This window comes from Nanorana parkeri, unplaced genomic scaffold (assembly GCF_000935625.1).
Source record: "Nanorana parkeri isolate BGI_ZX_2015 unplaced genomic scaffold, ASM93562v1 scaffold534, whole genome shotgun sequence".
NCBI classification, from domain to species: domain Eukaryota; kingdom Metazoa; phylum Chordata; class Amphibia; order Anura; family Dicroglossidae; genus Nanorana; species Nanorana parkeri.
Window position 1 is genome coordinate 565,031 of NW_017306802.1, and position 14,709 is coordinate 579,739.

Sequence of the window (14,709 nt, forward strand, 5' to 3'; positions counted from 1 at the left end):
TTTTTATAATGCTAATGTTCTCTTTGTCTGTGTTTACAGAGGAGCCTGAGATTGATCTAGATGTTGCATTAAGGACTTCCATTGTGGCAAAGCGTGGTGAAGATGTTCAGTTAATGATTCCCTTTAAAGGAAAACCTACCCCAACTGTGACATGGAGAAAGGGAGAGAAGAACATTGGAAATGACCCAAGATACAATATTCAGAACACAGAATCTTCAACATTAGTTGATATACCTCAAGTCACCCGCCATGACACTGGGAAATATGTTCTGACAATAGAAAATGGTGTCGGACAGCCTAAATCTACATTTGTTACAGTAAAGGTGCTTGACACCCCAGCAGAGTGTCAAAAGCTACAAATAAAAAATGTTGCACGTGGCACTGTTACACTTGTATGGGAGCCTCCACTCATTAATGGTGGAGCTGAAGTCACCAACTATGTAATTGAAAAGAGAGATGCCACTAAAAGAGCCTGGGCAGCTGTCACAACAAAATGTTCACATACATCATTCAAGATAACTAATTTGTCAGAAAAAACAGCCTACTTCTTCAGAGTTCTTGCAGAAAATGAGAATGGTATAGGAGAACCATGTGAAACAACAGAGCCGGTGAAAGCATCTGAAATTCCAGGACCAATAAGAGATCTAACAATGAAAGATTCCACTAAAACATCTGTTACTCTTGCTTGGAGCAAACCAGATTATGATGGTGGCAGCCTAGTCAGTGAGTATGTAGTGGAAAGCAAACTGAAGGATGACAAAGAATGGTCAAATGCAGGAATCAGCAAAGCATGTGAATTTGAGGTCTCTAAACTGAAGGAACTTTCAGTTATGGAATTCCAAGTTTCAGCTAAGAATGAGAAAGGTCTCAGTGATGGTGTTATTCTTGGGCCCATAACAGTTAAGGATTATGTTATTACACCTGTAGCTGACATTTCTGAAATACTTGGAGGACAGATTACTGTACGTATTGGACACAATGTACATATTGAGATACCATACAAAGGTAAACCTAGGCCAACTATATCTTGGTTGAAGGACAGTATTCCTCTTAAAGAAAGTGAACAAGTCAGGTTTAAGAAAACTGAAGCCAAACTAAGTCTCAGCATCAAGAATGTTAAGAAAGAAAATGGTGGCAAATACACTTTAATCCTTGACAATGGGGTTGCCCGTAAGTCATATGTAATCACAGTGATAGCACTTGGTCCTCCTTCTAAACCAAAAGGACCTATAAGATTTGATGAAATAAGAGCTGACAGTGTAATTATATCATGGGATGTCCCAGATGATGATGGAGGAGGAGAAATTACATCATACAGCATTGAGAAGCGTGAAACTTCTCAGACCAACTGGAAGATGGTTTGCTCCAGTGTTGCTAGGACAACTTTCAAGATTCCAAATCTTGTTAAAGGAATAGAGTACCAGTTTAGAGTGCGTGCAGAAAACCGATATGGCGTAAGCCTACCACTAAACTCCTCTGATGTTATTGCCAAACATCAATTTAGACCTCCAGGCCCACCAGGAAAACCAGTTGTCTACAACGTTACAAGCGATGGAATGTCTATCACCTGGGATGCACCAGTCTATGATGGTGGTTCTGAAATTACTGGCTTCCATGTTGAAAAGAAAGAAAGGAACAGCATACTGTGGCAACGGGTTAACACTACACCTTTATCTAACCGGGAATACAGGATTACTGGACTAATTGAAGGCCTGGATTACCAGTTCCGTGTATTGGCAGAAAATACTGCTGGCCTTAGCCCCGTAAGCGAGCCAAGCAAATTCACTTTGGCTGTATCTCCTGTTGGTAAGTAATGCTGACCATTTGATCAATATTTGAACATATGGTAAGTATGACTTTGCACAAGTAATAGCTTTTTTGTGTTTTTAGATCCACCTGGAACACCTGACTATATTGATGTCACTAGAGAAACAGTTACTCTCAAATGGGCTCCACCACAGCGTGATGGAGGTAGCAAGATTGTGGCTTACAGTATTGAGAGGCGTCAGGGCAATGAACGCTGGCTCAGATGCAACTTTACTGATGTTTCCGAATGCCAGTACACAGTTACTGGTCTAAGTCCAGGAGATCGATTTGAATTTAGAATCATCGCCAGAAATGCTGTTGGAACAGTCAGTCCACCGTCACAGTCCTCTGGATACATCATGACCAGAGATGAAAGCAGTAAGCATTTAACCATTTTTGTGACCATTTCGTTAAGACTCTCAAAATAAGCAAATAATACATATCTAGCATATTAAAATAATGTTATATTTTTAATTCTAATTTAATTAATCAATCAAAGATAAATGTTAAAAAAACATAGTCAATCGTAGAGAACCCTAGTGCCCGATATTCGTTTTCAGTTACTTAGCTGTTTACCATAATATTGTATTGGTTTTTCAAAGCAATTTTCTTAGTACTGCAAAGTTATAACGTTATATTCTTTTACTTTTTCACAGTTGCTCCAACTATTGAGTTTGGTCCTGAGCACTTTGAAGGACTTACTGTTAAGGCTGGAGAAATTATTAGAGCTAAAGCTTTGATTAAAGGACGTCCACTGCCCCAGGTTGTTTGGCTTAAAGATGGAAAGGAGATTGAAAAGAAACTTGGAGTTGAAATCAACACTGCAATTGGATACAGCAGTATCTTTGTCAGAGACGCAACACGTGATCACCGTGGTGTGTACACCGTAGAGGCCAAGAATTCATCAGGAACCAGGAAGGCTGACATGACAATAAGGGTACAAGGTAAGATAAAAATCCATAGCCTGTAATTTATCAAATGGAAGGATACCAGTTACAAGCCTTATCACACATTTAAAATCAAACAATTAAAGAAGAAATTCAAAACTATTAACTATATTTTTGGAATGTCTTTTTCCACAGACACACCTGGCCCTGTAGGTGGACCGATAAGATTCAGCAACATCAATGGTGAAAAGTTGACCTTATGGTGGGTTCCACCTGCCAATGATGGCTGTGCTGTAATAACTCAATATGTTATTGAAAAACGCGAGACAAGCAGATTGTCCTGGGCTCAGGTTACTGACCAGTGTGAAGCCTGCTCATACACTGTAACAAAATTGATTAAGGGCAATGAATATCAATTCCGCATTTCTGCAGCAAATAAGTTTGGTGTTGGCAAACCTCTCGACTCAGATCCAGTTATTGCACAAATACAATACAGTAAGTAGACTATTACTTTATTACTGGCTAAAAATATGGCAGTTGCTGGACTCATTATGCCCGACCATTATAACTGTACTCATTACTTCCTTGCTTTTTTAACAGCTGTTCCCGATGCACCTGGAGTGCCAGATGCTACTCATGTCACCGGTGACAGCATTACTGTAACATGGGCAAGACCAAAATCCGATGGTGGCAATGAAATCAACCATTATATCTTAGAAAGAAGAGAGAAAAAGAGTTTGCGCTGGGTTAAAGTATCCAGTAAGAAGCCCATCACTGAGACCAGATACAGAGTAACCGGCCTGGTTGAAGGAAATGAGTATGAATTCCGTGCAATAGCTGAAAATAAGGCAGGAGTTAGTGAGCCAAGTGCAGTCTCTAGGCTAATTAAATGCAAAGAGCCTGTGAATCCACCTAGTGCACCCAGCGTTGTTAAAGTAAGTGACACCACAAAGACATCAGTGAGCTTGGAATGGACCAAGCCTGCATTTGATGGTGGCATGGAGATTATTGGATACATTATTGAAATGTGCAAAGCTGATCTTGGTGAATGGCACAAAGTCAATGCTGAAGCTATAGTGGCCACAAAATACACAGTTGTTGACCTTGAGGCTGGTGAAAATTACAAATTTAGAGTCTCTGCTGTTAATGGAGTAGGCAAAGGAGACAGCTGTGAAGTACCTGCTACAGTACAAACTACAGATAGATTGACATCTCCAGAAATTGATATTGATGCCAACTTCAAGCAGACTCATATTGTTAGGGCTGGTGCAAGCATCCGTCTCTTTATTGCTTTCAAAGGAAGACCCTCACCAACTGCAATTTGGACGAAATCAGACTCTGACCTTAGTGTGAGAGCTGATATTCATACTACAGACTCATTTAGCACCTTAACTGTGGAGGACTGTAACAGATATGATGCAGGAAAATACACTTTCACTGTAGAAAATAACAGCGGAACCAAGTCTATTACATTTACTGTTAAAGTGCTGGATTCTCCTGGCCCACCAGGTCCTATTACATTTAAAGATGTCACAAGAGGATCTATTACATTATTGTGGGATGCTTCACTCAATGATGGAGGTGCGCGTATACATCATTATGTAGTGGAAAGAAGAGAAGCAAGCCGACGCAGCTGGCAAGTAGTCAGTGAGAAATGCACTCGACAGATTATTAAGGTTTCAGATCTTCTAGAAGGTCAACCATACTATTTCCGTGTTTCTGCTGAAAATGAATATGGTGTTGGTGAGCCTTTTGAAACACCAGAGCCTATTGTAGCCACTGAAGAACCAGCACCACCAAAAAGATTAGACATAGTAGATACCAGCAAATCTTCAGTAACACTGGCTTGGCTAAAACCTGAACATGATGGTGGAAGTCGTATATCTTCCTATCTGATTGAAATGAAACAGAAGGGTTCTGACCACTGGATTGAAGCAGGGCAAACAAAACTTTTAACACTGATTGTTGGTAACCTCACAGAAAATACTGAATATGAGTTCCGTATTCGTGCAAAGAATGATGCTGGTTACAGTGAGCCAAGGGAAGCCTTCTCATCTGTTATTATCAAGGAGCCTCAGATTGAACCTACAGCTGATCTCAGTGGCATCACCAGACAGCTGATTACCTGCAAAGCAGGAAGCAATTTCACAATTGATATTCCAATAAGTGGACGTCCAGTACCAAAGGTGATATGGAAACTGGAAGAAATGAGACTCAAGGAAACAGACAGAGTAAATATCAAGACAACTAAAGACAGAACCACTTTGTCTGTTAAGGACAGCATGAGAGGTGACTCTGGAAAATACTACTTGACACTTGAAAATACAGCTGGCATCAAAACATTCACTGTCACGGTAATGGTGATTGGAAGACCAGGTGCTGTCACAGGTCCTGTTGAGGTATCTTCTGTATCCGCTGAGTCATGTGTACTAACCTGGGCTGAACCTGAAGATAATGGTGGAACTGAAATCACAAACTACATTGTTGAAAAGCGGGAATCTGGCACAACAGCATGGCAACTTGTTAACTCCAGCGTGAAACGCACACAGATTAAAGTTACCCACCTCACAAAATACATGGAATACACTTTCCGTGTAAGTGCAGAAAACAGATTTGGTGTCAGCAAGCCTTTTGAATCCACTCCAATTATTGCTGAACATCCTTTTGGTAAGAAAACATTTGATTTGATAATTTACCTGTATTATTGTCTTAGCTTTTCTGTTTACTGATATATCAGAGTAATCATACATGACCAATCACTCTTTCTTATTTATTAGTACCACCAAGTCCACCAACAAGACCAGAAGTATTTTCTGTGTCTGCCAATGCCATTGGCATCAAATGGGAAGAACCATACCATGACGGTGGAAGCAAAGTTACAGGATACTGGATTGAAAAGAAGGAGCGCAATACCATTCTATGGGTAAAAGAGAACAAGATCTCATGCTTTGACTCTAACTACAAAGTCACATCATTGGTTGAAGGTCTGGAGTATCAGTTTAGAGTCTATGCCCTCAATGCTGCAGGCATCAGCAAAGCCAGTGAAGCTTCAAGACCTGTCATGGCACAAAATCCTGTTGGTAAGTATATACTAACCAAACAGCATGACCTTAATACAATTTCAGGAAAACAACAATCTTTCTGTGAAAATAATATTTACAGGGCTATTCACAGAAGGGTGAAGAGTTAGGAAAAGGCAGGAGAAGTGAACAATCTAGGACAACATAGCTGAACTGGAAAGTGAGCAGAATTGGAGAATTTTTCCAAATAAGCTATTTTGTCCTAGATTGTTCACTTCTCCTGCCTTCTCCAAACTCTTCACCCTTTTGTGAATAACCCTGTTAGTGTTTATAAGATCCGCTAGCCTTTAAAAGTGAGCAACAGGTATCTCAGAGTACCCTTTATAACTTTTCTACAACGCAAAGAAAGTAGGTAATATGCTATTGGGCATCACAGGAAACATTTGTGCTCCACATAAGAAACGGCTACATATCACACAGAGGACTTTGAGGCAGAACTGGTTTGTCCACAGAAACAACTTTGTAACACTAGGATAAGATAGAATACACTTCATATAACATTTCCAGCAACTCAACTTAACTCAACATTATCTGTTATATATATATATATATATATATATAATTTTTTTGTTTAAAATGAGAGCTTTGCTGTACTGGGAAAGAAAGAAGGCAGACTGAAGGTTTCTTTATGCCCTAGCTTTATTGAATAAAGCTGGATTTGTGGCACGATGATGTGAACTGAAAACATCTCATGCATTTGCATATAATGCCGGTAGGTTATATTTTGGGTTTAAGTAACTACTCATTTAGGATAACTGGTTTTGAGTTCATTTTTTTGGTGGTGTTCTGAAAAAAACAAAGAAGAATAAATATTAATGGATTACTGTGTTACATATTTTTCAATGTTGCCAACAGTGTTAACAACATTATTTAGTTCTTCTGTTGTAATAAAAATGTTTTAATAAATTTATAGATCCACCTGGAAAACTAGAAGTGACAGATGTTACAAGATCCTCAGTTTCACTAAGCTGGACTGCTCCACTTTATGATGGTGGCAGCAAAGTTGTTGGTTATATTGTAGAACGCAAGCCATTCAATGAAACTGGAGATGGTCGCTGGCTGAAGTGCAACTACACCACAATTTCAGAAAATGTCTTCACGGTCACAGCTCTGAGTGAAGAAGAGGTTTATGAATTCCGTGTACTTGCTAAGAATGCCTCTGGTGTAATAAGTGCTCCATCAGTATCTACTGGTGCTGTGACTTGCAAAGATGAATACTGTAAGTATACATAACTTATAATATAACAATGGCTATGGTCCAAGTACATTTCCCTATGCATATTAGCATTGCTCCTTACTAATAATATTTTATATGTTACTTTTAGCACCACCCAAAGCAGAACTTGATAGCAAACTTCAAGGAGATGTTGTTACCGTAAGAGCTGGCTCTGATCTTGTGCTTGATGCATCTATTGGTGGCAAACCTGAACCAAAAGTCTTCTGGTCAAAGGGAGATAAGGAACTTGATCTCTGTGAGAAAATCAATCTTCAATACACCAGCAAACGTGCTCTTGCAATTGTTAAATTCTGTGACAGAAGTGATACTGGCAAATATACTTTGACAGTTAAAAATGCAAGTGGAACAAAATCCATTTCTGTTCTAGTCAAAGTACTTGGTAAGTATACATTCCAAATAATCTATGCGGTATGTATCACAGTCACCCTAGTAAAAATTATTTTACTAACATTTGTTCATATTCTGCTGTTCAGACTCCCCAGGTGAATGTGCGGGAAAGATCACTATCAGTAGAGTAACAGACGAGAAATGCACACTTGCTTGGAATCCACCACAAGAAGATGGAGGTGCTGAGATCACCAACTACATTGTGGAAAGACGTGAGACTAGCCGCCTCCACTGGGTAATTGTGGAACCTGAATGCCTGACACTTTCATGCAATGTGACGAGACTAATTAAGAACAACGAGTATATATTCCGTATAAGGGCAGTAAACAAATATGGACCAGGTGTCCCACTGGAGTCTGAGCCTGTTATTGCAAGGAACTCATTCAGTAAGTCCAAACATCCTCATTGTAAAAAAATACATGCATGGCTTCTTTCCACATTGAATTGAAAAACGAATTTATTATATCTTCTTTTCATAACAGCTATCCCATCACCTCCTGGTGCACCTGAGGCTATTGGTGTAGGAAAGGAACATGTAATTATTCAGTGGCTTAAACCAGAATCAGATGGTGGCAGTGAAATTAGCACCTACATTGTTGATAAGCGAGAGAAAAAGAGTGTGAGATGGACAAGAGTCAACAAAGACTACACTATCTATGACACACGTCTGAAAGTTACTAACTTACTGGAAGGAAGTGAATACCAATTCCGTGTCAGTGCAGTAAATGCTGCAGGAAACAGTGAACCTAGCGATTCCGCTCCATACGTCCTGTGCAAAGATCCATCATGTAAGTTTTAATTTGTTTGTATATATAGTATCGAATGTAAAAATTCTTGACAAAACATTTTTTACAAGATTCAAAAATAAAACAGTTACCAGTAATGCCAGAGAATGTTAAAAAAAAACACCTATACATGGAAAACTGTAATGGCTGTTTTGATTGACCTCCTGTGAAAATGCTAGCATGCAGCAGGTAGTCAGAGTAAAGTTCGAAGGAATGATCAGCATGCTTGTTTTAGGCCAGTGACTCAGAAAGTGTGGATGTTATTGGATAAACATGGCAGTCGGGCAACTAGCATTTTTCTCAGTACAGGTTTCTTTTAATACACACACATAGAATGTGAAGTTGAAATTTCACCTTAACATAAGTGTGATGGATGCCTGCTTGACATTGGTACTAAATATGACTGCAAAATATTAGAAGACAGGGAGGGATGGTAAAATTCTCCAACACGGACACAAACAAGTGCACAAACAGATTTTAGGAGAAAGGGGAGGGTTTGAACTTTTCCAGTGCTGTCTGTAACTTCCTGTCCAATTGATGACAATTCTCCCATTTTTTGCACCGACATAACAGGGCAGGACATGAGGGCAAGGAGGTCAGTGATGGAAATAGAAACCTGACAGAAATGTTAAGCCTTCCCCACTCTATCCAAAAATAGAGACACAGACTAACCTTCGAAAACTTTCAGTATTATAGGCATGTGCTGGCCAAAAAATGTCCCTGCTCGAGATCACCCCTCTTTAAACAAGTTCAGTGGTAGTTATAAAGGCATATATTTACTTGGGTGCATGTAACATCGGATTTCATTTTCTTTCTAGATACCCCAGCAGCCCCATCTGTTCCAAGAGTCGTGGACACAACAAAATCCAGCATCAGCTTAGCATGGTCTAAACCCTTGTATGATGGAGGTGCTGATATTTTAGGCTATATTCTTGAGGTACAAGAAGATGGCACTGAGCAGTGGTATAGACCACATACAACCACCCTTCTTAGAAATCCTGAGTTTACACTAACAGGCATGAAGACAAGCCACAAATACAAGTTTAGAGTTGCTGCTTCCAATGCAAATGGCACAAGTGACTTCAGTGAATCATCTGCTGAAATTGAACCAGTTGAAAGAATAGGTATGTGTACACTTATAACTGATTTACTTTGTGACTTTTGTAGAGTGTGGTGACCATGATTATTTACAACCTTATTTTTGTTAGAATCTCCTGACTTGGAACTTGCTGACGACCTTAAGAAGATTGTTACCATCAGGGCAGGTGGCTCATTGCGTCTCATGGTATCTGTCTCTGGAAGGCCATCTCCAGTGATCACATGGAGAAAAGAAGGCGTTGACCTTGCAAGCCGAGCCATGATTGATATTACAGACAGCTATACTCTACTTGTGGTTGAAAAAGTAAACAGGCACGATGCTGGAAAATATGTCATTGAGGCAGTCAACCAGTCTGGAAAGAAATCTGCAACAGTTGTTGTCAAAGTTTATGGTAAGATACAGATTTGAATGTCTGTAATTCATACCCAATCAATGAATGTGCTTCTTCTGGCTAGCCATGCCGTGTGTGAACTGCTTACAGTACTAGAAAATGTAACATTGTGCTTGTTCACTTTGTAGATTCACCAGGACCTTGTGGTGCTGTGAAAGTCAAAGAGGTTTCGAAAGATTCTGTCACAATTACTTGGGATGTGCCTGTCCTGGATGGAGGAGCCCCAGTAAATAACTATATAATTGAAAGACGTGAAGCTGCTATGAGAGCCTTCAAGACTGTTACCACAAAATGTAATAAGACCATTTACCGAATCACTGGACTTCAAGAAGGTCTGATGTACTATTTCAGAGTTTTGCCAGAAAACATTTATGGAATTGGCGAACCATGTGAAACATCTGATGCAATTTTAGTCTCCGAAGTTCCAATGATACCACAGAAACTTGAAGTAGTTGACATTACTAAATCTACAGTGGCTCTTAAATGGGAGAAGCCTCTTCATGATGGTGGTAGCAGACTAACAGGTTATGTAATTGAAGCTTGCAGAGCTGGCACAGAGAAATGGATGAAAGTGGCAACATTGAAACCAACAGTTCTCGATTTTACTATCACATCACTTAATGATGGTGAAGAATATTTGTTCAGAGTGAGAGCACAAAACCAGAAAGGCGTATCTGAACCACGGGAGATAGTAACTGGAGTGACTGTACAAGACCAGAAAGGTGCAGTAAAAAGGAATTAGATTTTATATCATATGACTGCATGTCATTAATTTTAGTGACTTACCTTGTTTTTATATCTTCTTATAGTGCTGCCATCCATTGATCTTACTGGCATAACTCAGAAGACTGTACATATACCATCTGGCAGACCAATTGAGCTTGCCTTACCCATACATGGACGTCCACCTCCAGCAGTTGCATGGTTCTATGCTGGTTCCAGGATAAAAGAGGTTGACCGTGTTAAGATTGAAACTGTAAATAAAGTAGCTAAATTAACAATTAGAGAGACCACAATCAATGACACAGGAGATTACACACTTGAAATTAAGAACACATCTGGCACAGTTACTGAAACAATTAAAGTTATTATTCTTGGTGAGTTTGCATCAAGGAATGTTACCTTGTTCTTTTTTGAATGTTCTACAATAGATTCCAATGGTAAATATAATTATTGGTTTTGTCACTACAGACAAACCTGGACCTCCAGTTGGACCAATAGTCATTGATGATATTGATGCCACTTCTGTTTCTATCTCTTGGGAATCACCACTGATGGATGGTGGAGCTACAATCAGTGGCTATGTTGTGGAACAACGTGATGCTCACCGTCCAGGATGGTTACCTGTTTCTGAGTCAGTTACAAGAACAATGTTCAAATTTACTAGACTCACTGAAGGCACAGAATATGTTTTCAGAGTGGCAGCTACAAACCGCTTTGGCATTGGTTCCTTCTTGCAGTCAGAAGTAGTGGAGTGCAAGAGCAGAATAAGTAAGTACCATAAACAATTCTAATTTCTAACATGCCCTCGTTACAAATAATATATGGTATGTTTGTTTTCAAGGATTTGTAAATTAGGATTGTTATGTGATATTTAACTAGTTCTGCCCTTTTTTTAAGGTATTCCTGGACCACCTGAGACTCCACAAGTGTTTGATGTGTCTCGGGATGGTATGACTATTACCTGGAATCCACCAGATGAAGATGGAGGATCCCAGATTGTTGGTTATATTGTGGAACGTAAGGAGGTCAGAGCTGATCGTTGGGTGCGTGCAAATAAAGTACCAGTGACAATGACACGCTACAGATCTACTGGACTTATTGAAGGCTTGGAATACGAACACCGTGTTACAGCTATTAATGCAAGAGGAGTTGGAAAGCCAAGTCGTTCTTCTAAATCTGCAGTTGCAATGGATCCAATAGGTAAATAAAATGTGAAATGTAAATATGCAGCTTAACCTTTTGTACATATTATGTTGAGAAAATCAATATTAAACGGCCTAGTCCAAACAATATTCATTTTATGCCATATAACAATCCTATTGCTGAATACTTTGTACATTAAAACACAACTCTAGTTATATATTATTACTGTTACTGTCTTCTATTCATGTAACTTACAGATCCTCCAGCCAAGCCTCAGAATCCAAGAGTTACTGACACTACAAGAACATCTGTTTCTCTGGCATGGAGTCCACCAGAAGAGGAAGGAGGATCTAAGGTCACTGGTTACTTGATTGAAATGCAAAAGGTTGACCAATATGAATGGACCAAATGTAATACTACTCCAACCAAGATATGTGAATACACACTTACGCATCTTCCACAAGGAGCAGAATACAGGTTCCGTGTACTTGCATGCAATGCTGGAGGACCTGGGGAACCTGCTGATGTTCCGGGAACTGTCAAAATCACTGAAATGCTAGGTAAGACACTTAAAGTGCATGATAAATTATAATGATTTGCTTAAAAAGTCAGTGAAAATGTTCATAACCAAATTTATTTCCATTTCTAGAATATCCTGACTATGAGCTGGATCAGAAGTACCAGGAAGGTCTTGTTGTAAGACAAGGCAGCGCAATTAGGATCACCATACCAATAAAAGGAAAACCTATCCCAGTATGCAGATGGACCAAGGAGGGTCGGGATGTAAGCAAGAGAGCTATGATTGCTACCTCTGACACACATACTGAACTCGTCATCAAGGACGCTGTCAGAGAGGACTCTGGAACTTATGACCTATTGCTTGAAAACAAATGCGGCAAAAAAGCAGTTTATATTAAAGTTAAAGTTATTGGAAGCCCAGATACACCAGTAGGTCCTCTGGAATACGATGACATTCAGGCACGCTCCGTAAGAGTAAGCTGGAGAGCTCCTGCTGATGATGGTGGCTCTGATATCCTTGGGTACATTGTTGAAAGGCGAGAAGTGCCAAAAGCAGCCTGGTATACAGTTGATTCACGAGTAAAGGGAACATCATTGGTGGTCAAGGGGCTTAAAGAAAATGTTGAATATCATTTCCGAGTTTCAAGTGAAAACCAGTTTGGTATTAGTCGTCCACTGAAATCAGAAGAACCTGCTGTACCAAAGACACCTTTGAGTAAGTATTAATATTATTATACATTTACAAAGATGCTAATGCCTAATGTTTAAGGTAAAACTAAAGGTTTCCCTTAAAACAAATCCATAAAAATATAATTCAAGAATTTTAGCAAAATGTGTTTTTTTAATGGAGATATCACAAACTTCATTTTCTTATGAATTGCTTAAACTATTCAAAATAAGAGGTTTTGTGGATGAGGTCAGCCCAGAGCATTTCAATCAGTGTGGCAAACTAGCCATTAATTTTCTTCAGTAGATTTACTTAAGTAGAACAGTGAAAGGAAAAGAGATGTCTTTTCTGAGACTACATGGGATTTTCTTAGTAGACTGATTCTTATGCAATGATAAGACCTTTTTAAAACGAGGGTCAGTTAGCAGAATATTTAAATAAGCGCACACCAAAAACATTTAAACTAGGGGAATAAGAATATTTGGTGATGTATTTATTTCTGATTTTACTTTTCCTCAGAAGGCAGAGTTAAACTCAAGGAAATGTGCACTGAATAATGTATGAACAAATTATATTTATACACCATTTGAATTGCAGATGTACCAGAGCCTCCAAGCAATGCACCAGAAATTGTTGATGTCACAAAGAGCTCAGTCAGCTTGTCTTGGTCTCGTCCCAGAGATGATGGTGGTTCTCGTGTCACAGGTTACTATATTGACCGTAAAGAGACAACTACAGATAAATGGGTTAGACATAATAAGACCCATATTACTACAACTATGTACACCATCACTGGACTTGTACCTGATGCTGACTACCAGTTCCGTATTATTGCACAAAATGATATCGGGTTGAGTGAGCCAAGTCCAGCTTCTGACTCAGTGGTTTGCAAAGATCCATTTGGTGAGCAGAATTACATAATGGTAACTTTATTTATGCAAAGCAATGTAAAACATTGCCACAATACTAAAGGTTTTTTTTGTTTTCTGTAGATAAACCAAGCCAACCAGGTGAAATTGAAGTAACATCTGTATCCAAGGACAGTATAACAATACAGTGGGAAAAACCAGAGTGTGATGGTGGAAAAGAAATATTTGGATATTGGGTTGAATACCGCCAGTCTGGAGACAGTGCTTGGAAGAAGTGTAATAAGGAACGTATCAAAGACAGGCAGTTTACTATGGGTGGTTTATTGGAAGCTACTGAATACGAATTCAGAGTTTTTGCAGAAAATGAAACGGGTATCAGCAGACCTCGCAGAACAGCAATGACTGTGAAGACTAAACTTACCTGTGAGTGTGAATTCAACAGTATTTTTCAAAAAAAGTGTTTAATCTTAGTATAGTTAATTAGTTAGTTTAATATGCTCTGTAAGCTTACATATTTTGTAATTATTTTTACACAGCTGGTGAAGCTCCGGGTCTAAGACAAGAAATAAAGGAGGTCACTACTAAACTTGGTGAAAGTGCCAAACTGTCTTGCCAGATTGTTGGAAGACCACTACCTGACATCAAATGGTTCCGCTTTGGCAAAGAGCTGGTGCAAAGCCGCAAATATAAAATGTCTTCAGATGGACGTAACCACACACTTACAGTGTTAACAGAAGAACAGGAAGATGAAGGCTTGTACACATGTGTGGCAGTCAATGATGCTGGAGAAATTGAAACCAGTGGTAAACTGCTTTTGGAAGCTGTTCCTCAGTTCCATCCTGGATTCCCTCTGAAAGAGAAGTACTATTCGGGTGTAGGTACAACCCTTCGCCTCCATGTAGCATACATTGGACGTCCAGTACCTGCTATTACATGGTTCTATGGCAAGAAGCCTTTGAAATCTTCTGAAAATATCACCATCGAGAATACAGAACACTATACACACCTTGCCATTAAGAATGTGCAACACAAGACCCATGCTGGAAAATACAAGGTGCAGCTAAGCAACACATTTGGAACTGTTGATACCGTACTTAATGTAGAAATACAAGGTAA

General features: G+C 39.3%; 1 protein-coding gene across 1 annotated transcript in view; it reads left to right on the top strand.

The window, feature by feature from the left end:
- The window catches only part of TTN (titin), a 270,471-nt gene that overhangs the window by 242,501 nt on the left and 13,261 nt on the right, over window positions 1-14,709 (top strand). The window contains 21 exon segments of the mRNA XM_018561614.1: window positions 40-1,806; window positions 1,891-2,184; window positions 2,463-2,750; window positions 2,889-3,188; window positions 3,294-5,360; window positions 5,471-5,773; window positions 6,687-6,992; window positions 7,099-7,389; window positions 7,484-7,783; window positions 7,880-8,185; window positions 9,001-9,306; window positions 9,391-9,672; window positions 9,801-10,394; window positions 10,482-10,769; window positions 10,864-11,163; window positions 11,293-11,595; window positions 11,796-12,098; window positions 12,188-12,772; window positions 13,322-13,627; window positions 13,717-14,016; window positions 14,130-14,705. Of these exon segments, the coding sequence (XP_018417116.1) occupies window positions 40-1,806; window positions 1,891-2,184; window positions 2,463-2,750; window positions 2,889-3,188; window positions 3,294-5,360; window positions 5,471-5,773; window positions 6,687-6,992; window positions 7,099-7,389; window positions 7,484-7,783; window positions 7,880-8,185; window positions 9,001-9,306; window positions 9,391-9,672; window positions 9,801-10,394; window positions 10,482-10,769; window positions 10,864-11,163; window positions 11,293-11,595; window positions 11,796-12,098; window positions 12,188-12,772; window positions 13,322-13,627; window positions 13,717-14,016; window positions 14,130-14,705 (10,365 nt within the window).